The 24554-nt window shown below is 39.8% G+C and overlaps 1 protein-coding gene across 1 annotated transcript in view; it reads left to right on the forward strand.

Annotated features, from left to right (window-relative positions):
- The window catches only part of LOC104070177 (F-box-like/WD repeat-containing protein TBL1X), a gene marked incomplete at its 5' end in the record, with an annotated part of 36614 nt that extends 18035 nt beyond the window's left edge, over window positions 1–18579 (forward strand). Inside the window, 10 exons of the mRNA XM_009580990.1 lie at window positions 562–703; window positions 3541–3604; window positions 3708–3805; window positions 5351–5411; window positions 9656–9777; window positions 11262–11336; window positions 13776–13903; window positions 15050–15215; window positions 15987–16088; window positions 17234–18579. Coding sequence (XP_009579285.1) covers window positions 562–703; window positions 3541–3604; window positions 3708–3805; window positions 5351–5411; window positions 9656–9777; window positions 11262–11336; window positions 13776–13903; window positions 15050–15215; window positions 15987–16088; window positions 17234–17260 — 985 coding nt within the window. The remainder of the gene's footprint in view (window positions 1–561; window positions 704–3540; window positions 3605–3707; window positions 3806–5350; window positions 5412–9655; window positions 9778–11261; window positions 11337–13775; window positions 13904–15049; window positions 15216–15986; window positions 16089–17233) is intronic.
- Between the last annotated feature and the right edge of the window lie 5975 nt (window positions 18580–24554).

Consider the following 24554-nt stretch of genomic DNA (forward strand, 5'->3'; position numbering starts at 1 on the left):
AGAGGTCCCCTTCCCCGAGGCTGCTGCCAAGGTGACACTCCGCACCTCTGCAGGCGGTGACCCTGCAGGTCCCGTCATGCCGTGTTCAGAGCATTCTGCAGCTCCGGGGGAACACCAGGCACTCGGCAAGCCATTGGGAGCTAATGGGACTGTGCACACTTTTTATGGGAGGCACGTGGACACAGCCTTTGTGTTGCTGTCCTTTACTTGGATCTCCACAGTGTTATGTTTGTAATGTTGAGTTCCCCCAGACTGTCTCAGTTATGGTGATATCAACTTTATGTATCAAGTGCAAAATGTGGAGAGCAAGCAAATGTCTTTTAGGTAAAACTTTCCTGAATAAAGCAAATGATGATATGGATTCAGATGCTATGTGTAATTTAAATATCTGTTAGCATTTTTTACAAAGAATAGGGAGTGCAGGAAGGGCAGAATTGGAAAGAAAAATTACATTTTAAAGGCTGTGATGTTCTCTCAATGAAAACAGAAATAGAGGTTTTTACTTTGTTTGCTGGGCCAACACCAAGAGGAGTTTTCATCTCTGCACAATTGCTTTTATAGATCCGGAGACTCAACGGCCAGAATATGGAATCTCAATGAAAACAGCAACAGTGGTTCCACTCAGCTAGTTTTGAGGCACTGCATAAGAGAAGGAGGACACGATGTCCCCAGCAATAAGGATGTGACTTCATTGGACTGGAATGTAAGCTAACTTCTAAGACTGTGTATGGTTTTTAACTGTCTAAATTTAATTCAGAGGCAATTACAGCTGCTGCTCCATATCTTTTATATCTGAGGTGACCAGAAGCTCTGTCCTGACCTACTGACCTATTGTTTCAAATAGTCATAATAGGCTGAACTTTCCTCTGTATGCTATAATTTTCCAGGACTGTTGCCATCTTCAAGCTTAATAATGATGATCTCTATTTTAGGAGCATGGGTAAAAATAAACTTAGCTAACTTCAAGAATGAAGATTAAACACACAATCTATGTAGTAATGAAGCCTGATTAATAATGTATTTGCATCTCATAGTTACTTTATTTTGGCATGTGAGGAGATAAAAGCACCAGCAAAGCTTTTTCTGAGGTTGGACTATCAAGACCCTCTCCCATTTGAATTATGCTGTGCATAGCAAAACACGCTCACATTATCGTCTTTATCTTGGTAGGAGCGTGTGTAATTACTCTCTCTTTACCTACCCACCTTCTGGGTGGAACGGTCTTGCCTGATCCTTTCTACTTTCATCCTGCAAAACCTTCTATCTTAGATAATATGGTCATGCACAGAGAAGACTGAAGTGAGCAGAGAGGACAGGTATTGTTAAGAATCCCCAGTGTCTGGGCAGTGTCTTTGGGCAGCATTAAGGCTGCTTCATGTCTCCGTTCTGCCACCGAGCATTGTAAAAAGAGCTTACAAAACCTGGCAGGAACCTTAATTAATTTTGAGATCACTTGCATTCTGTCCATTTTACTGATACTAGTACAGACTGATCACATTAGTCTTGTTTTCTTAGGAAAACAGTTTAAAAATCAAGTACCAGAAAGGATTCTCAGCAGTCACATACAGTCTCAGTTGCTGGCCAGAGACCAAGATTTGATTAATCTTTACCACAATATTATTGTCCTTCAGGTGCTTCACAAAAGTAAAAGATAAGGCCACTGCACAAATCAGCTTCCCCTATGTATTGTATATTTGGCACAATGAAAGAAGTTGATGAATAGTACAGAAAGCACAGATAGAGTAACAAAGCAAATAAAGATAAAACCCGAAAATGTTCATTACTTGTTTCCTGTGGATATCACAGTGAAGAAAAATAGTCAGGAAAAACTGAATTGAGGAGTAGGAAAAGAGTAATTGAAAGAGGAAAACAAGCAAAGGTGCAGAACAGTTATGGGAAGAGTTGTCCAAACTGCATAGGGCATCCTCTAGTATTTCCTGTAGTAGTCCCTTAGCTTTCCAGACTTCATTGGTCACTGATACTTCATTTGCATTGTGCTAGTACTTAATGTAAGGAAATGTTCTAATTTAAACACTTGAGTGCTTCCGACTTCCTTAGCGTTTTCAAAGAATGTGAATTACCACCAACAAATTTTGATAAACTGTACATCTAATCCCTTAGTTTTCCTTCCCTTTTCCCTTTTTAGTCTTATCACCTTTGTTCTCATCAGTGGTCCAGATAAGTGTGTATCACAGTGAAGTTGGCTTAGGTTTCGGTATTTTTCCCCCTACATCATTATACATAAGTTAAATCTACAACCGCTCTGACTCACTGTTTTTGGAGGGTTGGAGTCGACATATGTTTTAAAGGATTATTTTATGCTTTTTTCTAGTTTTCTATTCATGATGCTAGAAATGCCATCTGCCTTCATTGTTTATTTAGAACCACAATATTAATCATATTTCACTGTGAAATTTTCACACTGGTGATATTAAATCGGTTCTTCTCTGGTTTATGTGATTTATGTTATAATAAGAAAGGTTATTTCTAGAGGCCATATTCAGATCATGTCCTTTGGTACCAAGGGTAGGATTCATCTCCCTTAGATTTAACCATGTAGACTCCGTCTAAGTCAGCAGAAACAGACACACGTGCCTTTGTGCTGGTCTGGGCAGAGTCTAAAGCAAATGGGATCATGAATTACGCTCCAGAGGTGGGTGATGCTGTTAGAGAGGGAGACTAGGTTACTCTCTTAAACTAACTTCTGGACGTCTGGAGATAAAGGGGGTGAATCTCACTCCTAATCCGTGTGCTGAAATGTTTAAAGACTAAATGCCCAGCTCCAACAGTACCCATTTCACCAGGTTGCAGAGTCAAGTTCCTTTTTAATTATTCTCATTCTGGCCCAATAACTCTAGCAGTGTTGGCTGCACAGGAGATACCCTTCAGTGAAGGGCTCCCTCCAGCAGAATACGTGTAATTTGCCAATTACAGTTCCCGCGCTTTTTTCCTTTTAATTGGGACCCATGAATCCAACTTTTCTCAGGCTATCCATCATGGTACTGTGCTTCTGAGCATGTGTGGGAGTCTGTGTTCAGACAAGTAGCAAGCAGCTTCTTTGTGGTAGACAGCATTCGAGGTGTTAACCGTGAGTGTAGGTGGCTTGGGCGTTTAGGTCCTTCTTTCAAGTAGAGGTGCCTGAATTTCACTGAACTGGGATTTAGTCAGGATTTAGATGATCTGTTCATGTTTTATAGGCTCTTTATGTCAAAGAAGTAGTATCTGTTTGTTATCTGGAAGAATCCCATAGAATTTGTTACATCTTGTTTTCTTTTTCTAATCCTTTTGATTAAATTACTCTTATCTGATGCTGTAGCCTAGTATTTCACAGTATGTTAGAGGGTTTTATTTCCTCTTTGCTGTCTGCAGTAATAACCTTTAGTTTAAATCATAGTATAATCTGTCTCAATGTGTGGACTCAGATTTCCCATAAATCACAATGCACAAACCTTAAAAAAAAAAAAGTAAAGAAAAGGAGAAGGTTGGTTGAAACAGATTTCATCTAGTATCGACCTTTGCTATTTATATATATCCTAACAGAGTGATGGAACACTATTGGCTACAGGCTCGTATGATGGTTTTGCAAGAATATGGACAGAAGATGGTAAGTCAAACAACATTTCTCGTTCTTAAGCATCAAACAGCAGTGAACTGTAATTTGGCTAATTTGTAAACAAATTGTAATATTAACCTTTTCTCTATTCCAGGTAACCTTGCAAGCACCTTAGGTCAACATAAAGGTCCAATATTTGCCCTGAAATGGAACAAAAAGGGGAATTATATTTTAAGTGCTGGTGTTGATAAAGTGAGTTTTAAAAGTACATCATTCTAACATATAAATGTGCTGACTCAGTTAGCTTGTGCTGCTGAATTCCGTAAGATTATTTTCTTCTCCTCCAGGCATCCTGGAGAGTTTACTTTTATTCAATATGTTTTAGTGCGTGTTGATTACATTTTTGAGGCTGTAGAAATGTGTACTATTTTTATGTAAAAGATTTTACTTAAAAAAACAACTCTACTTGCCCCCTGTGTAAAATTGCACCTTAAATGTTTCTCAGTTAAGGAGAGAACTGCTTCCACTACTTATGTTTATAGTTTTATCAACTAACTATTTCCAGGAAGGAAGTGATCTTAAAGGTACTTGACCTTTTAGCTCATCTAATTATTGAAACACTTATATATGGCTTCCTATGCAAATATGCAAAAAAATGGTAGTTCTGAACTCCAAATCAAGCAAAACATGGTAGTTTCAGCTGAGTGCATATTAGAGATTAAAATGAACAGATGACTGCTGATGATGAGCACAAACCCATTAAAACTGAAACTAGAAAGTACACAGCATTCATCTTGTCTAACTTTCGATATCTAAAAATCAGATGTGTATGTCATCTTTGGCTTCCTGTATAAAATTTGGAGAGAAAAATGGCACTTCCAAGTGATTGGTTGCATGGCCTGTGTTGCAGTGAGATGCACTGACAGTGCTCCTCCAGCTACTGACTGGGGAGGGGAGTCCAGGGAAACTAGCTCAGGCTTGTACATCTGATTTGTAGGCTGGATGAATCCGTATATTTTCACATACTTGTGAAAATGGAAACTTAGTTTTATTCCTTTTAATACTGGCTTATATTCAGCTACACTTGTCACCCAATGGTAGTTCCATTATTCTGGCAAACTTATGTTCCCAATGACAGCAGTGATTCTTTAGATAATCCATTATCAGCAAGATGAGGCATCCTTAATTTATTTTCTGGAAGCATATACTCCCAATAAATTGACAATTCACTCAGAAGGTGGTATTGAGCTCTACAGGGGAGTTGCTTATGTGTGCTGTGAGTATGGATTAATACTGTAGTAAGCAAATTACACTTTAGTCTGTCTCACCACAGTGGCAAGAAGTGATATGTGCTCTGCTGCTAGATAAACATTTCACTTAGTGGTTTAATTGTTAGAAATGTAGTATCACATAGTTTTGGAATAGAATTCAACTTGCATCTTTGAAAAGGGGAAGAAGTCTTCTTTGAAAAAGATAACTGAAACAGCTGTAAGAAAACGCTTATTAAAAATGTGTAGTGCTGTCTTCTAGCATTATTCACAGAGAATATGACCATTCTTAGTAGTTATATACTTCCTCTGTAGGCGTGATAATTCTTTATCTACACTTAGATTATTCTTCTGTAATATTTGGAAGTGATTTCTGTTTTTTCAGCTGTTCAGCACACAAGGCTCTCTGCAGTCAATAGTTTTATCAGTCCATCTTTTAGAATTGCTCCTCAGTGAGGGTGCTTTCTGTTTGTTTTCTCTGAGCTGAACAGTCACTAATCTTTTTTTCCCCCCCTTCCTTCGGATGCAGACAACAATAATTTGGGATGCTCACACAGGAGAAGCTAAACAGCAGTTTCCTTTCCATTCAGGTAATTTCTGCATAACTCTTGTTAGTAAAATGAAATGCAGTTTTTAATTTTGTCAATGGAATTTATCCTTTTGTATAAACCTACCTGCCAATTTGAAGTTTGAACCAGGTTTTTTGTGCTATAGCTATCCTGAGTATCATGGCTTGTGGGTTTATTCTTTCTTTCAGAAAGATGGGGTTCTGTGAGAATCAGCTTGGAAAGTCAAACTGATTCTAGGAGAGGATTTATACACCAGCCATGTCTACCTAGCTGAATGATTCTGTCATTATCTATGTGCTTGAATGGTACCAAGTGGTGATTTATGAAGAGACCTTTTGGTGGAGGTGTCTGGGATCTCTTCCACTCTTTCTGCTCCTGTGGCAATGAAGCTGACTTGAGACAGAAGCAGACGGATCTCTCATGCAGCTTGCATTCACCACTGCAAGCATGAAGGTCCTCAGGAATTTCTTAGCTTTTAATTTTGGCTTGAAGTTCTTCAGTATTTGCTTTCTCTGATCATCAGAAGTCAATCGCCAACCTTGAGTTTCAAAACCTTGCTGCACCAACACCTTACTTGGATGGTCGCTTGTAGGTCTGGTCTGCTTCAAGAAGACAGGAGATGTCACAGATACTAAGTAATCTTGAGTAACAGGCAATCATTGACGAAATCATGAATTCACCTGAGACCAGACTTGTAAGATGATGACTGAATTCAAGATCCAAACTGGATAAGTTGTCATAGTGAAGAATTTTTAAGGGGCATAGTCAAACTGAGTTTAAACCACCAAAACATTCCAGATTCTGATGCTAGAAATGTTCATCTTCCTGTGTGTTCACTGTAACTAATCCATTTTTAAATACAGCAGGCTTTCACAAGGTGCTTAATGGTGTTTAAAAACACATATTTTACTACTAATTTTAAAACATTAATTTGCGCATGCTTTTCAACTCAATTTCTAGTTGTTCTCATTCTCACGTTTTCACAGATGTTATTAATATGCAGTAGCAATTGAAATGGTTATTCAACAGAAGACAAAAAGTATGTCCATGCACGCAGCAGATCCATACTCTGCATTTTTGTCACTCATCTTGTCGCTTATTAATGCAACTGTCAGTTTGGAGGAGTCCGTGTCTGCTGACAGATTTTCTCACTGTGGCATTTATTTATCTATCATAACTGTTCCATAAAAGCAAAATTTGCACTGTATAGTGATGTAGTTAATGAGACTCTTAAGCCTTCTGATCCCTAACTATTGATTTAAGTCGTTGGGGATTCAGAACTTGGTTTTCCCTTCAGAATCATGTTCACTGACGTGTAGCTGTCTTAGCAGTGATGTGCATCAGCGACATATCACTCCATTCCCCTTTTAGCAAGTTGAAAACTTAGTATCTTCCAATGCAATATGCTGATGTCCATCTGCATTAATAGATTTTTTTTTTTTAAATTCTTGTTACGCATGCTGTTTGTCTTTGAACCAGAAGACACAACTGAAGTGGAGATGTGGAGAGGCTAATTTTTTTTTTTTTTCCCATTATTTCAAATATGTTTTCATAGGGAAGTAAAGCAGTTAGTTATTAAGGAAATTGTTGATAGGCCAAAGGCATATGTCCTACAGAAAGCCCCTTAAAATCAGCTGGAGTCTTTGTCCTCACGTAAGTCTAAAGCCATAAAGACCTCACCTTGTCCTCTTTGCATCAGTTACTCACCAGAACAAACTAACAGCAAATTCCTTTCCATATCTGGAATCTGAAAACCTTGTCTACACAAGGATTAAAGGTGGCATTTTAACAATTAAAGTCTAGTCTAGGCAGAGTACAGTTCCTTTAACACATACTTGTGTGGTGTACTTCTTTGCATAGTTCTTTGAAGTCTGGAGATAGTTGGCCTGGGAATAACGTAGATTTTTTACTCTCGGCTGCTTTACAACAACTTGTTTAGTTTACACCCATATGGACAAAACTGTCATCTTAAAACACATAAGGAAGACTCCTTTGTCTAGGTCTTGAGGGCCTCTATATCATTGATGTTCCCATGTAACTTTAAGGTTTTATGTAAGCATGTGGATAAGTAGCTTCTAGGGTTTCATTATTCTTAGCAAAACTATGACTCATCATAGGGCATTTGATCAAAATATGCATTCACAAAGCTTATTTCTTTAAAATGGAGTGAAATAATCCAATTTTCTCATCTACTGATAGATGTGGACTGATGTCTATGCATGCAGGAACAAATTGGTTAAGTGATAGCATAAGAGGTATTTGTATGAGCCATTTTTAGACATCTAAGTGCTCTGAATCACTCCCTGCAGACACTTAATTCTGTCCTCTTCTGAGCAGCTAATTCTGAATCACACCTAAATTTGTTCAGAAAAAGCTTAAATTAACTGATAATTATTGTAACACTTTTATTGTTGGAATTTATTTTAGCTGCATTTCTTAAGGATTTGTTGCTGCTTTTATTAGATGACATTCTAATTGTTTTTGTGCAATTGGCTAGTATCCTGTGGTTTTGGAGACACTTTGGCAATTCGATTACTTGCATTAAAAACCACGTTTGGTTGTTTTTTCTAGACTATTTTATGTAGTTAGTTATGCAGTAAACATATGATTAAATACACCAATAAATGAATTGGTATTAATTATCAACACTCTATGATTCAAATTATGCTGCAATGCAAATCCATTGCGTAAGGTGCCAATAACTCTCAGAAAATTACTTTTCAACTCATACATATCATACTAGATATTAGCCCTGAAGGCATATTGCTATTAATGAAGATAGATTTTTGTTTGCTCTGAAACAGTAATACAAAGCTTGCAGTATAAAAAGAAAGACAAACAGGCAGTTAAAGAAACAAAATCCTTTACTATTTTCTGATCCCCATTCATGTTCATTGGAAAACTCAGAAGTAACCTGCCTTCCTCACACAGATTTCCTTTATATTTTTGCAATATAGAAATTCCTTACCTGTCGCACAGAATTATTGAGCTTTTTCATTAGTGTTCTAAAAAATACTTGTATATGAAACAATTTCAGCTGTTCATTCTCATTTAGAGAGCTACCTGATGATTCGGAAGGTGACATGGATCAATCTCATTTTGCAGTCCATAGAAATTATAACAGGAAAAAACATATTTAAATATAATAGGCTTGGCAGAACAGATATCTGAAAAGATTAATACAGAAGTGAAAACTTCTGTATTACAAAAGTATTTTTCTGAACGTATTTGAATAAGGCATTTCTTGGTTTCATTTTAATGATAAACTTGCAGTGTATTGTTGCCAGAAAGAGATTCAACTTTGCTTCCTATATGCTGCACTCCTTCTGACACACTTGCTTCTCACAGGCGTGTGCCGAGAATGAAGACTTCTATATTTTAGCAAGTCTTGTGTCATCCTCTGGAGGGCAGTTAAACTCTTTCCTGAGCAAAAAAACAGTCATAGAAACACAAGCAAGCTGTATGTCAGGAGTTCCCTCCTACTCCTGTGCATGCTTTTAGTCTGCAGTGACATGCTGTAAAAGTGGTTTTTTCTGTTTTTTCCACACTTCTTGCAAAATGTGTGTTGCACACGGGCACTAGTTACATGTTCATGTGCTATCTGCGTACAAAGTTTCATTAGTTCAGTCCTAGTTAATGCAAAACCCTCTACAGAAACTCTTCCTCTCATTTCAGCTCAGCTTGATCAGTGTACCTATTTTAAATCAATCCCCAACCAAATTAAATTGAATGTAGGTATTATTAATCCACGTGTCTGCACAGAACGATAGGTTTGCATCGGTGGTTGCGTAAAGCTAGTGCAAAGGAAGATGGCCACCTGCTTCCTCTCCCTCCCGTGTGTTGTGTCTGGCATTCACAGGAACATTTTTTCTAACCCAGCCACGGTTTTTCTGGATTAGTTTTCTTCCAGATTCTTCGCTGAGCTGGCTTACAGAGGAATGAATGGTAGAGATAGCCCCAGAGCAATGTGCAGCTGGGAGCGGGGCGGGTAGAGGCAGGTTGTTTTGCCCCCCCTCTTATGTAACAACCCAAAAGATTCTCATAAATAAATGCCATGCAAAGCATCCAGATTATCCACTACAAGAGGAAAAATAATTTGTGCCCTTCAGACAGTCCCTATCAACCCTGTAACTGGTAGTATGTGATAGTCCAAGAAGTAGCTTTTAGTCTGTTTGATCCAGATGGGTCACAGGAGGAAAATGGTTTGGGATAGCTGTTTCTGTGCTGTGTTCCCTGATGTTCCTTCCAATGTTTGTACTTCACAGCTCCTGCTCTGGATGTAGACTGGCAGAACAACACTACTTTTGCCTCCTGCAGCACTGACATGTGCATTCATGTATGCAGACTTGGCTGTGATCGTCCCGTTAAAACCTTTCAAGGACACACAGTAAGTTTTGGAAGTCCAAAATGTTAAGTGATAAAGTCACCGCAGCATGTAACGACGATGGCAGCTGATGTGTTTGCAGGATGTGTTCTAGCACCAAAGGTGTTACATCCCATTGCTTCCCTGAAATGGTATTCCTCAGGAGTGACTCACTGCCTGTGAGAGGGGATAAACTGTTCTAAATCACCATAGGAGGCAAAACCTGCAGCTTAAACAGTGAGACTATTTATATGTAGCATGAGCTGCAGACTAAGGGCACATTAATAAATAAGATTTTATTTTCCGTTGGCTTAATTTCCTTTAGTAAATGAGAACTATGAATAAGGAGAGAACAATTTATCTCCAGCCATTTTTCAGTCTTAGAATCAATTTAATCTAATCAGATCTATTTAAGATGTATTTCCCCCCTCCTTTCCTTGTGGTATTTAATGACCATCAAAGGCTAGTTTTTCTAGCTTTCATTCATGAGAAAACTGCTATCATATACTCACCTGTAATTTAGATACTAACTTCCAGAACTTGCTGTCTCCTCACTGAGGAAAAATTGTGCATTTGGAGACCTTTATCTAGTCTATGGTTAAACTGATACTAAACTGATACTTCATGACAGGTTTATACATTCCTACCAACAGGCTGGTGCTTTTTATGATTCTATGAAATGCACCATTTTGCACATGATCCAAATTTTTACTTCAAATATCTGTACAGTTCCTTTTAATTATGACTGAAACATGTAAAACTGATAAAGCAAAATTCAAATTTTTTTCAGGATTATTTTTACTGAGACCCTGAGCCAATTTATGTTTTTAAAAAACAATCATCTTCCCCTTTTTATGAAATCCTTTTTTTCCTCATAGGTATGACCCTTGAAAAAGCACAGAAAACTTACTGATTACCAAGGGGATACACTAGGCTTAGTTAATTACAAAGTGCTAGAAAGATTGATAGAGAAAGCATCGTAAACTATTCAATATTCCATCCTGGATTTCATTTACACATACACCTCTGTTTAGAGAGACCAGCATTGTTATAGAGCTGCAATACTAAGAATTATAAACTGCACAAAACTTTATACCCCACCCATATTTTCTGTTGAAAATTTGTATCTCTGAGATCTACAGAATATTAACCAAAGAAATATCTCAATTTTAAAAAGAAGTTAATGCTGTATCATCAATCTGTCTGGTTTGAGGGTTTATTTAAATCCTAGCATATGAAGAAAGAGTATGAGAGACTTTGTGCCAGAACATGTATCAGAAGACTGATTGTGTGTATTGTTCGCAAACACAAAATGGTTACCATTCCTAAATGACACTTAAATAGCGTGTTACCAAAGCAGCACTGCTTTTGGTCACCCGTAAAGCAACCAGGGCTGTAATTTGTGATTGAACTTGTTGCATGCATAAACCTTGAGTGCCCTCTGCTGGATGTCCGGTACAATGCAGGTAACCAGAATATTTACTTAATAAAATCACTCTTTATTTCAGAACGAGGTTAATGCAATCAAATGGGACCCATCTGGCATGCTACTAGCATCTTGCTCCGATGATATGACATTAAAGGTAATATAATTTCCATTCCTGCCGTTCAAAAAGTAAAGACAAAAATTATGTCTATTTTTTAATCTTCTCCAGAATGCTGGTACTGTATCACTGAAAACTCTGCACAAACAATAGTTTCATTTTGTCCCATATTTCTTAAAGCCAATGTGAAAGATTGAATACAGAGAAGCAGCCACGGGGAAAACTGAGATATCCTATCCAAATAAGTATTAAGTAACTGACATGTCACTGTCACGGAATAGTCATAGTTTAAATATACACATACATATATATACACCTGCTTGCCTGTCAACAGAGGCACAATCCCTATGCTAAGAAACAGTCTATTTGTTACACTTTGAAAATAATATAAAAACAAAGAGTTTTCCCTTTGGAATTCCTTCTTTTTTCTGACAGTAGTTTCACTGGAGCCATTTGATTTTTTTTTTTTTTTTTAAAATACTGAGCAATGGGACAGGACATATAAATTCAGAGCCCACCAAAAGTCTAAATTGCTCTCTGAAAATGCCTATCTTTCACTGTATGGGAAGCCTAAGGCAGCTACGCTGCTGATGTACATGCCTCTGTTAGGTGCCTGAAGTGAGATGGAATGAATCTGGATTCTGGCTGCCTAGGGCCTTTGCACACCTGGGCCATTGCACTGTACCAGCAAAGTACTGCTAATACAGGGGGAGTCTGGGCTTGCAGAAAAGCTTTTCACGATAGAGCTGTTCCAGCCCAAACTCTTCTCAGTCTCATTCTCCTTTCCCAGCCGCGTTGAATGAAGGCTATGTCCACGTAGGAATAGCTGTATGTTGTAACAGCAAGGCCCTCCTGCTGGACTGTTGATTTGTGTTGATTCCCTGAGCAAAGCAAACATCCCAGGAAAGATTTGGTTTTGTGGATGGAATTATACCAGTAATACAGATTGCTCATAGTATAGTTGTGTTAATTAAGGCTCATACCTCTTTCCACTGCTGATTGACACAGCTAAAGTAAGAGATGTTTCTAGCATGCACGCAGCCTGTGTGTAAGAACTGAAACTGAAAGAGCAGCAAAACTTGAAGAGCGAAGTGAACATCAGCATTACAAATGTTTCCTCTTCATAGGCAGCCTGAGTTCTGCTCCATTCTGCTCTGTCTTTGCCATATACCCACTCGGATTTTCATCCCTCTGGATTCTAGATGTATTATTCCGAACTGTTCACAGAACTGAAAATTTACAGAAAACAGGCTAGAAGAAACCAAAAGAGAGCACCTTGACTGTTATGCTGCCAGAAAGCAGTGTGGTAGTAACCAGTATTGCTCTGCTTAAACATCCTGACTCAGTGGTAGCACATTTTTTTGGTGCCCAGTTGCGTGCTGTGTTTTATAAAACACTGTTGCTCAGTGTTGTTGGTGCCAGTTCGACTTTCTGACCACTGAATTTGGCACAAGAGCTAATGGTTTGCTATCCCCGGCCTTGACTGTTTTTAAAAACCTTCAGTGATGGAAACTGCAAATTCTCTTCAGGCAACTACTATTATTATTATTCTTTCTTTTCCTTTGGAAAGCAGTCCTCTCTGGCTTCTTTTTTTTTGTCTTTTTTTGGAGTTCTTGATATTTTCCAACACCTTGGAACATATGTTGCCTGTTAGCCATAGAACATGGCTAAGCTTTGTGTAACATTCCAAAAGCAGACTCAGGTATGCTGATGAAAATTCAGCATAAGAGCACATCATTTCCCTCATAGTGCAGACTTATAACAAGTGAGTTAAATCATTACTACATTTTTGGTATCTCTCTGAAATTGACTGACTAAATTTGAGTTATTTTCCCTGCTGTGAATTAGCTTCATCTTGTTTTCTCAGTTAGCTGAAGAAAAGATGTACTAAATTACCTGTCATCTCTGTTGAGCATATTCTTTACCTCTCGCTGCAGCATTTGGCCATGTAACACTGCGTAAATAGCTGGTCTTGTTCCATTGTCTGTGCTGTTAAAAACATCAGGAAAACAAATGGAGTTCAGGAGGAAAAGGAAGATTTGATGTGGCTCTTGACTGGCATAAGAGAAAATTATTAGGTTCTAAGCAGTTATTGAAACTTTATTTTCATTCTTTAAAATGACTGCTGTTGCAATGTGTAATTTAAACTTCAAGTTAAACTTCTCTAAACAGAGTAACTTAAGCTTCTGTGTGAAAATACAGTTACAGGCTATGGGGCAGTACAGCAACTATTTAGTTGTTCTGATCTGTTGAATAAATACTATTAAATGTGTAGCTTTTACCCCTAATGGGGTTATTCTAACATGTGTGCATTGTAGGTGCCAAACTGCTGCATTAATAAACTTAATTTAAGTTGTGTTTTTGTGTATGCATGTGTGTCGAGATCTTAAATAAACAAATGGTAAGAATAACATGGAACTGAAATAGAAGAGATTAGTAACGTTGCTATTTTTCTCCTTCATAATTACTCTGACTTAGATTTGGAGTATGAAGCAAGATACCTGTGTACATGATCTTCAGGCTCACAGCAAAGAGATTTATACTATCAAATGGAGTCCTACAGGACCAGGCACCAGCAACCCAAACTCCAACATCATGTTAGCAAGGTAAAAATACACCTCTTTCTGTTGCCTACCAAGAAGAAGGATCGTCCTTCTGACGTGTCACTCTACTGTCACCTTGCCATCAGTCTTCCTGCAGACAATTCCAGTAAAAAGTACCTGCGTTTGTAAAGCAGGGGGATGGATACAAAGGGAAAGGAATCATATTTGAAAAAGGAAAAAGAAAAAGAAGGAAAATTGAGTCATATGATACTTTACTTTTCAGCTGTCTTGATAAAAGGACTGTAAATCTGGCATTGCACCTTCACATCCAGCATCTGGTTGTTACGAATGAAGGTGCTTAATGGGACAGATGGCAGCCCATTCAGCCAGCTGGCACGTGTTCTAACCAGGGTCATGCAACTCACCTGGGCAGATACTGACAATTTTTACAGCCTTGTTAACTAACAGAGAAAAGCTTGGATAATCTTTAAAATTCCACTTGAAAGCCTGTTTGAAATCCTTCTTTTGAGTTTAGGAAATACATTTACTTGTAGAATGCCAATTGATGGGATTATCAAATCAGTTCATGGTGTATTCAGTTTCAGAAGGAGTTGTATCGAAGCTGTTTTATTTATTTTACTCCGTAGCCTGGGAGTGGACAGGGAAGAACTTCACTTTCTTGGAATTGTTCTTTTAATATTATTTTTAATACCAATTATTTCCCTTGCCTTTCTCTAAGCCCACAGTTTGGGATTTAGATGGATTGTAACAAAAACCAGCACTGAAACAAAGTGACCCACAGTTCTAGAGAATTACAGAATGCTAATTCATTAAATAATGCAAATCCATTAGAAATAAGATCTCTCTGGAACCATTTATCCTATTAATGACAATATATATTTGACCTTCCTGAATAACAGCAGGTAGAATCTCAAAAGGAGGGAGCTCTTAGGGATAGTGATGTGATCCTACCCAGCGCCCTAGGTAAACTCAAAGGGTCCGCATACAAGAATTCAGTTCTGTAGATACAGTTCTTGCAATTAAAATCATAAAGGCTGTAGTGAATATTAGCTTTTCTGTTTGAAACATTATTTCTTGCTTAGTCAAGGGAAAAAAACTGTGGTATTCTCCTAAAACATTTACAGTATCAAACTACAAATTTATTAACACACGAATTAAGACATGCTTCTGTTTGAATGCTTCTTGCAGTGCTTCGTTTGATTCCACTGTTCGGCTGTGGGACGTTGACCGAGGAGTCTGCATCCATACGTTAACAAAACATCAAGAGCCTGTCTACAGTGTAGCTTTTAGTCCTGATGGAAAATATCTAGCCAGTGGGTCCTTTGACAAATGTGTCCATATATGGAATACTCAGGTACTGTGAAGCACATCTGGTTTAGATGACACATTAATAGCAAAAGCTTAAATGGAAGATACATGTACCTCTGTAGCATATGACCTGCCAGCCAAGGTGAACCTGATTGTATGACTGATACAAATCCCAGCATAACAGTTGAGCCACTCGCGTGGAGTGAGGTGACTGTCCAGAATGTTTCTGCTCAGCCCTCATTGTATGCTAAAACGCTAGCAGGCATGAAAACAGGTACATCATATTGTGCCAACAGCTCTGTGAAGCAAAGGTGTGGATTCATTCTTAGAAATAAGTGATACTTCTATTTAGTAACAAGCTGAGTTCAGTTGTGAGTCCGATGCACCTGCCTTATACTTTGTGCTGAGGAGATGATAGATACAAAGGGTGTACAGTCTGGGGGGACTGGGGATATTCTAGAGAAAAGTGGGACATCATAGTTCCACAGATTTAATTCTGGATACTGATGCCTCACAGCCTGAATTAACAACAAACTTAAGAAAAGATCACCTCAGCCTAAGTTCCCAGGCCTTTACAGTTATAAAGGTGAGAAAAACAGACGTCTGAGAGTCCTGCTGTAAATTGCTTTCTGGAGGAGCCTGTTTCTCTTCATTAGCAAATACCAGTTTCCTAACTTCAGCATCTTATGGAGGTGACTGTAGTTGGATGATGTAAATAGCCTCCCCCCTCCCCCTTCTTTTTAATGTACTGCTACGCAACAGAGAAAAAGAAGGGGAACTTCTGTATCAAATGTTTGCATGCTGTTTTGCTTTGTAGAGTGGAACTCTAGTACATAGCTACCGAGGCACCGGGGGCATCTTTGAAGTCTGCTGGAACGCTAGAGGAGACAAAGTGGGAGCAAGCGCATCAGATGGATCGGTAAGAAGCTTTACACATCGTACATGTTGGGTGGAGATTGCTCTTCTGGAGAGCATCAACAAAAAAAAAATACATGCCATACTGCCTTCTCTGGACAGAGCTGAAGGGTAGGCAGCTTAAGACAGCAATAAGTAGTTCTGTGGAGTATAGTAAAAACACTCCTGCTTTGGAAGGTTTTGAATACTAGGAGGTGGTGTTCCTATCGGAAATGAAGAATGCTTGTGGAATAGGTGAATATTTCTGAAGATGGGAATGACTTTTAAAAACATATTTGATAAGAACAACAGTAGTGTTGGTTCTATCATTATCTCATCTGTCAATTTTTAGTGAAGGTCAGGTCACAGCAGTCAACTCGCTAGTAAACAGTTGTCCTGGGGCTTTCTAAGTTTTATCTCACAGAAGAAGTTTACCCTTGAATAGTTCCTAAAAGAGGAAGTTTTCAGCATGATGCCCAAAGATTTCATCTCGTGGTAAAGGAGAAATATTGCCATAGAGATGCTGATTATTCATTACTATTTTTGCTGTTAATGTTAGTTTAAAAAAATTTCAGTGGTAGCGTGGTCAGCTTGTGAAGGATGCACAGATGTTGTAACACACTCTACAGCTTTTTAAAATAACTTTTCTACATGGCTGACTGGCATAACTACTTTAGAGCAGTATTTTTCAACTGGTTTTAACGAAGGATACACCTACGACGTGATTCAGTTGCTTGAGCTTAGTTGTGCCATTTGAGATGGTGCCATGCCTGGCCTGCTCCAAATGGGCGCATGTCTGCTCTAGGTCCTGTGTCGCGCCTGCCAGGCCTGTGCATCTATTTTGGATATATTTCAGAAATGGAAGTGGACACGGTATTCAGGCAACTAAATAGAGCCCATAATCTTATCTGGGATGTGCGACCAAAATGTTTGTTTGTAATCCAATGAAAGTCCAGCTAAATGTTAAATGTATGGTTTTCACTTGGGTTTTCTCCCGTGTCAGGTTCTTCCCTTGCTTGTGTGCAGGTAAACAGGTACTTGAGAGGCTGATTTGAAGCTGGGGAGTATGACATACAGCTGGCTGATCAGGCTGTGTACAGAGCCGTATATGAATAGGACTTCCACGTCACTTTCAGAAATGGTTCTTAATGCTGAGTCTTTTCTCTCCAGGTTTGTGTTCTAGATCTGCGAAAGTAAAAGTGAAATGTTTTAGAAGAAATTTCAAATGGACCAGCAGTGAATGTGTGGGGAGAAGCACTCTTCAAAACTATTCTTAACAGCTCCAGAACTGTACGAACTTGAACAAAGTTAGAGTGTACCGTGAAACCAACTCTCCCTGGCCACAGGTGTCTAGTATTTTGTCCGTAACCTTCATCAAGGAGTAAAAACACAGTCACTTCAGAGGGGGAGGGAATGGTTTCCACCTGGAACATTCAGCCTTGGAAGCATGAAGCCACCAGCTAGGCATTGCACTGTTTGGTTTGCGTCTGAGAACTTGCTCTGATGGCTGGGAAAAAAAAGCTGTGCCAAAAAAAAATTAATAAAAAAAAAAAAAAAGAAAAATGCTGTGATAAACCAAAAGGGAAAAAAAATCCTCCTCCATGCGGTGTTGTATTTTTTCCTTCCAATTTGGACACTACAGTTGCTCTCCCAAAGGACGTTCAAAGACCAGTTTGTACTGATGAAATGCTCAACTTTGTAATCACAACACTTTCTATTTTCTAGACTACTTTTTTTGTTCAGTGGTTTTTCTATCAGCTGGAATATTACAGCCTGGAGGATCCCAGGCTTAGGATGAAACTTTTGTTTTCCTTTTATTTCTCCCTACCACTCCCAATTTCTCCTTCCTTTTTTTTTCTCCTCTTTCTTCTTGCCCTTTTTTTTTTCTTTTTTCCCTATATGCCCATAGTAGATGCAACCAGGTGGACATGACAATGAAAATTTTTGACAGACTGCTTCTCCTCTCTTCTCTCTCTTCCTTTTCCTTTCTTTCTCTCCGTTTAAAAGAAAAAAAAATCCTCCATGCTTCAGATCTTAGCGTCTCAAGGGCACTTTCAGCAAATTGTGTAATAAGTGCTTTATATAAGAATGCAGTGCTGGGGAAGATTTTTACAGGAGAAAGATGACTTTTAACAGAAAGAACCCAGTGTATTTTTGGAAAAAAAATATTTTTTATGTTAAACAGTTTTAAAAGCCTAAAATGGCCACCAAATGTAGACCAGTTGTGTAATTCAAGCAAAAAGAATGACACAGAGTCCAAGGAACATGAAAGGTGCAGTATCCTTTTTCTCTTCTCTCTCAGAAAGTGCTGTCAGAAAGAATACTTGATACAATAAATGCCAGTCATTTACTAAGAGTCCTCTTCCAGCAGCCAGCCATTGATATAGTCTCATTTCATTTTTGTGGCTGTTTGGTGATGTACACATATTAAAAGGGATTCCTAAGTTTGAGACTATAAACATAGCATTCATTTTCTTGAGTCCATATTTTCGGTTGTCCTTGGTAACCAGGAGAAAACGATTGTGTATCTTCTTTCCTCTAGCAATAGTTCAGATGTCGTACAGAACATGGGTTTGGCTGCCCGTGGCCTTGCTGAGCAGTGCTGTCCTCCACTATTCATCCCACTCAGCTGTTTCCCTTCCCGTAAGTCCACGGGGTTTTACCACCGACTTAATGGGACCAGTTGGACCAAGATCTATTGACTGCATCTATCATTGTTGAAGAACGGACTCTTGCCAAGCTCCTGTCCATCCATGGTCGGCACGCACCCAGAAGCAGGCTCTTCCATTGCGTCGGCAGTATGTGGTGCTGCTCTCGCCCTCAGCCGTGTGTCTCCTGCGTGCGACAAGGAAAGCTCTGGGCCTGCACTTGGAGGCTCACTCTCTGCCCAGACACATCTAGCCTTGAGGGTGTCCTCAGTGCGGTGCGCAGAAGACAACGTAGAACTCTCCACTAGGTGAGGCCATGATAACGGATATATAAATTGTATCTCAACATATATACTACTATAAAGTTACAGTGGGTGAAGTGATCGGAATGACAATAAAGACTTCCAAAGCACCACCTATCCACTTCGGACATGATCCTCTGCAAGCTAGACATCGGCAGTGGAGCCTACTGACGACTACATGACTCTAAGAGCAAATGATGGATGCAAAGAAGGATGCATAGGCAGAGTTTACTGAAAGTGCTGTAAAGGCAACCTTGGGGTGGTGGCAGCCGTTATTTAGACAAATCCTCAGAACCGGCTGAGTCAAAGAGGTGTCCTCTCTAGCCCGCAGGCTAGGCTAGGATTTGTAGGAGAGAGGAAAACAAACAAGCAGAGAACCCCCTTAACATCAGGTAGTACCTTCCCGCCCAAAGTCGCTATTTCTGTAACACAGGGTCTTCCCTTTGATTTGACCACGGCTGCTGAAGTGGTGATTTGATCCGAGCAAAACCAAAACCAGAGCCCTAGTGCTGAACGGGTGGTGCAAGACCTGCCAAGCGTTGTGGCATCATCATGGCGTCGTGGAATCCGTACCTCATTTTTCCTCCTGTGTTTTTCTCTCTTTACGCTTGAATCTGCATGGTATCTAACTAGCCACTGCCAGCTTCAGCTGTGTTTCTTGAAGATGCATATTTGGAAAGGAGAAAAGAATGAAAAGTAATAACTGGTAAAAGGGTTACTCAGTCTTGAGGTGAAAACAGTTATGTGGGATTTTGGTTATTAATGACAATTAGACTTGTTTATAATTTATATCAAAGAATTGGATGCTGGAAGATATCAAGGATTATTTTTGGTGTTAAATGCATTTATGTGTTGGTTTTAGTTTTCTGTTCCAAGAGCATGGGCTGTAGATGGTCAGCTGGCAGTTTTGCACTGTTTTATAATAACCACATGTACCTACTAATTTAAAGTCACTACTTAAAAAGAGTACTTGTTCAAAGAGAGACTTGAATTTGAATACAAAGGTTTAATGTGGTTTTATAAAGCACGGTTGGGACGATGATTTGATTACAATCATTGTATGTACACGGTTAACTTCCTCAGCTGCTTTTGGGTGACGTTTCTGAGAACAAGACGCAGAAGCTGTGGGTCTGCAGGCGGCGGAGGGCAGCGGGGACGGGGCCCTGGCCTTGCCTCTGTCCCTTGAGTCACCCTGAATGGGCCGGACCTCGGGATTCAAGGAGATGAGGTTGCTCAATCCGAGTTCAGCGACGCCACATGGCTGGCTGGCTACATAGCCCGTGTTCTGTGGTTGTTCCCGGGATAGCTACTGTAGGTAACTGGGCAGTGTCCATGATGCCTGTTCCTTTCTCCTTTTTTTAAATTGTCGGAACACCACCTTTCCTCTGCCCACCTACATGGAGGTAAGAGGCCAGGAGAAACAAAATTTGAAAATCGGTTGGTTTGCAAAGCCTACGTGTGAGAGAGGCTGCTGTCCAGAGAGTTTTCTATACAGACCATCAGATTTGAAAGCAGCATATGTGAAAAGCTAGGAAAATTCACCTTTCTTCCTCTCCCCAAGACCCTGAAGACTGGGAAATCCTCAAAGATACGGTAGTAGATAGTTTTCAGCTCAAATGAAGGCAGCTATTAAGGAAGGCAGAAGATGCCGTTGCAAGGGCTGATCCTAGCCTAGCGGGCTGCTTTCGTCAGGAGGTGGGCGGTGGGGAGAGAGGCTTTTCCAGGCTCTAGTTCAACGTGGACGGCTGAGCCTAGACCTGCAGAGTGCCCTGGTGGGAGCTCTTGCTTTCCTGCGCTGCTGCGGCGGCATCCCCCGGCGAGCGGTGCCTGTCTGCCGCTCCCCTGCAACGGAGCAGCGTGAAGCAACAGGCTGGTGGACTTCATTTTTTTCATGCAATATTTTTTGATAATTTTGTTTCGAGTTCTTTGTAACGGAAGAGAAATTGAAAAGCCGAAGTGACCAAACAGGATTGTGAAAGCATCGAGAGACTTACTGGGTTTTTATCATTGCTGGCTGTCTGGAACTGGCCTTGAAGTGAAAAAAACCAGTTTCTGAAAAACCACTCGACTCTGTGGGTTAGAAGGATACTGAATCTTTTATGTAGAAAACACTGGGTCCCTTATGGGGCACTAAAGGGCCTGACTTACAGGGTTATACACACATTAACCCCATGCTACATCTTAGAAATTTCCTTTTAATTTGTTTAAAAAAAAGAAAAAAATAGCTAATTTTAGAGCCAAGTGAAGTGCACTTTGTCAAATGTAAGGGTCTGCTTTGTTTTTGGGTTTCTTTTTTCTTTTCCCCTTTTAATTTTTCCTCCTTTTTTCCCTCCTTTTGCCTTTTTAAAAGATGTGGTTCTTTGTCAATTGCAGAAATGTTCTTTCAGCCACTCACTGAAATTCTGAATTCTGGCTTCTGCAGTTTTTATTGTCTGTGTCAGACTTGCAGCCAGACTTGGTTCTCATTTCAGCATTTCCTAGGTTCTGTTGAAACAACATCAACCCTTATTTTGTTTCTCCCCCACCCACACTTTCTTCAAATTCACCTTGTGTATTGTAGCTCATTTGTTTTAAGGAGAGAATCAACAGATCATATTCAGTGTCTTGAATAAATTGCTATATTTTGATATTAGAGAATTCTGTGCGTGTTGTTCCTTATTCTTTCCTGGCTGTTCTGCATCCTGCGCTTAAGAGCTGGGGTCGGGTGACTTAAGTTTTAACGTGGTGTCACGACCTAAAGGGTTACCCGGCCCGCGGGTGTATAAAGATGGAGACTGTGGGTTCGTAGGATTTTGTAATACACAAGGGCACAGCGGCTTTTTCCTCTAAATTTCTCTACTTCGTTACAGATTACCACAAATACCACACAAATCACCACTAGCAAGGGAACCTATGATTAAGAAAGCAAATATACATATATTTCAAGCTATCACAAATTACTATCAGCAAGCAATAGTATAGCAACAATCAATAATACAGCAGCAATCAGTTACATCCACAATCAATTACAGCAGCATCCAATAATAGCAGCAGTGAAGTATATATATGTAATATTACAGGTTACAACAAAGTTAATACTACTGAAGCAAACTTACCAATAATGTAACAGGAGATATGATAGGTTACTTACATGTATATATGTGGCCCCAAACGCATTAGACAGATCTCGGAAGGGACCCAACTATCCCAGAGGTGGGAGGACAAACCAGACCGGCCCCAGACCGGGGCTCAGTGGGGGAACAGTACACCAACAGGCAGAGTCTCACTTCAGAGGTGATCCATGTCACGGAGTTTGGAGTCAGCCAGGCGTCCCCAGCGAGGGTCCAAGGCCCTGTAGAAAGTTCACGCAGACCTGTTTAGGAAAGGGACAAGTATGTGCGGCACGGGAAGAGAGGGAGGCTGCATTTTGGATAGAAAGTCATTTTTATATCCTAGAGGCATAAGAGGATGTCGGACACCACCACTTTGAGCAGCCAATAGATGTTGTTAATACCTGTTTTTCACCTGGGACAGCCAATAGATGATGATGATTTCTATTCTCTCAGACCAATTTTTGTTTTTCAGGACTTCTCCTGTTCTTGCAGATAGAACAGCCCATGGCAGTTCCCGATGCTTGCTTTCTCAAGATGTTTTCCCCTTTTTCCAGTTTATTTTTCACCTTTTCAGACAGTAAGTTGCCATTACAGCTCCTTGGTTTTGTGCTTATTGAGGGCATCTCAGGATGTCTCTGGTTTCTAGGTACCCAGCTGCACTTCAAAGATGCTGGCTGTGCTTCTCAAGGATACTTCTGGTTCGCAGGCTCACAGCTCCCAGGCTGGCAGGCAATTTCTCTCTCAGTATTTCAGGAGACACCTTCTGTTCAGTACTTGTTCCCTTCTGACCAGGTCGCCTTTATGGCTGCTCACATCACATGTTTATTGTGCAGCTTTATTTTCCCCCCATGACGCATTTATTGGAAATCCATACAGCTGGTACGGAACCAATTTGAGTAAGATTGGGTTGAAGTACTTTTTAAAAAGTTTCCTCAAAAGGAAGGTTCTCCAGATAAAATAAATTGGACTCTAGTTCTGATCAAAGTAAATTGTTAATTTTTCTTTAAGCTAGCAAGGCTTAAATTCAACTTAAATTCAACTTAAATTCAATTGCTTGAGTAGTTGGAGGTTTTTGAGGAACTTCAGAATATTCCAGCTCGCGCGATGGGGTCGCAGGTGTCCCCTCTGGCAGGAGCTGCCACGGGCACCGTCTCTCATAGCTCATCTCTCTGCTTGGGGCTCGCTGCACTGACACTTCAAAGGCGACAGTGCGGGGGGTTTAGCTTTAACAGGCTGAATGTTGCATGGGTTTTGGCTGGGTTTTACTCCACGAAATGGTAGTCATGGTACTTAGTGGGGGATTCAACATGAAACGTGGGATTTTTGCTTTGTGACCGTGTAACACACTGACCATTCACCTAAGCTAAGGCTGAAAGATTGTCAAAAGCCTTCAAAAGGAATTAGCACCCAGAATAAACACAGTGTAGGTTTTAGGTGTTCAAGGACCTGGAGTATTAAGTTAGGATTGATATACAACATTTGGGAAGGCTCAAGTGCTAGAAAAACTGGTATGCTGATGATGAGCACTTTACCACGTCATCAAATACTCAAAAAAGAGAAAGTAATCCCCTTTCACGCCACTTGTCTCAGTTCGTGCTCTGAAATTTGCACAGCATTAATGTACAATTAATTCCCTGTACGAGTTGAAAGCAGTAGGACAAATACATTTGTTCGGCTCTCACAGGACCAGGAACCACCAGCAGCCTTCATAACAGTTTCTCAAAGAACGTGAGAGCTGAGGAGGCAGCCACGGTGCGGCTGGGGCTTTGATAGGTAGCACTGTAAAAAGCTCTCACTTTACCTGCTTCTTAAATAAACGCTATGTGGTGGTCCTATTTTTAGTCACGTCATTTCCAGGCATCTTTCAAGAAAACGCACGATTGTCAAACTAAAATTGTTGTTTAGTTTTCCTTTATTTATCCTATAAATATTTACTTAGCCTGTAAACTATTTGACAACTAACACTGGAAGCATTGAGCAGTCCTATGCTTCTCGCTTCTGTCGGCGCGCAATACAATAAAAGGGTATTTGTTAGAGCTATTCTGAGAAGAGCTAATATTGCAGCATCTCACTCAAAACCACTAATTCCCCTGCCATCTTTCTATGTATCATTTCCCGTCAAGGGAAAGATCAGCTTCATCCATTAAGAGCGCATGCAATTTCATATCTAAGCTCCATGCTCCGAAAAGCAATTTTTAAAGCTTTGAAGTCTCTTAAGTGAAGAAATGACTCACTTGGCAAGGAATTTATCATCCTCGCTGACTCCTTTCCCAACAGGAAGGAAGATCTTTGCTTCCTTAGAGATAGGTTTTTTCCTGCTTCCTTTTGAATATATTCACAAAACCAAAAGAACACAAAACCTAATAACCACAGGAAAGCAGCTAGAGCCTCTTTTCCTGCTGCAAGGTCTAACATCTTCTACCTTCACAGAAGCAGCCTTGACTTCACC

Source organism: Fulmarus glacialis, unplaced genomic scaffold (assembly GCF_000690835.1).
Source record: "Fulmarus glacialis isolate BGI_N327 unplaced genomic scaffold, ASM69083v1 scaffold6477, whole genome shotgun sequence".
Lineage (NCBI taxonomy): Eukaryota > Metazoa > Chordata > Aves > Procellariiformes > Procellariidae > Fulmarus > Fulmarus glacialis.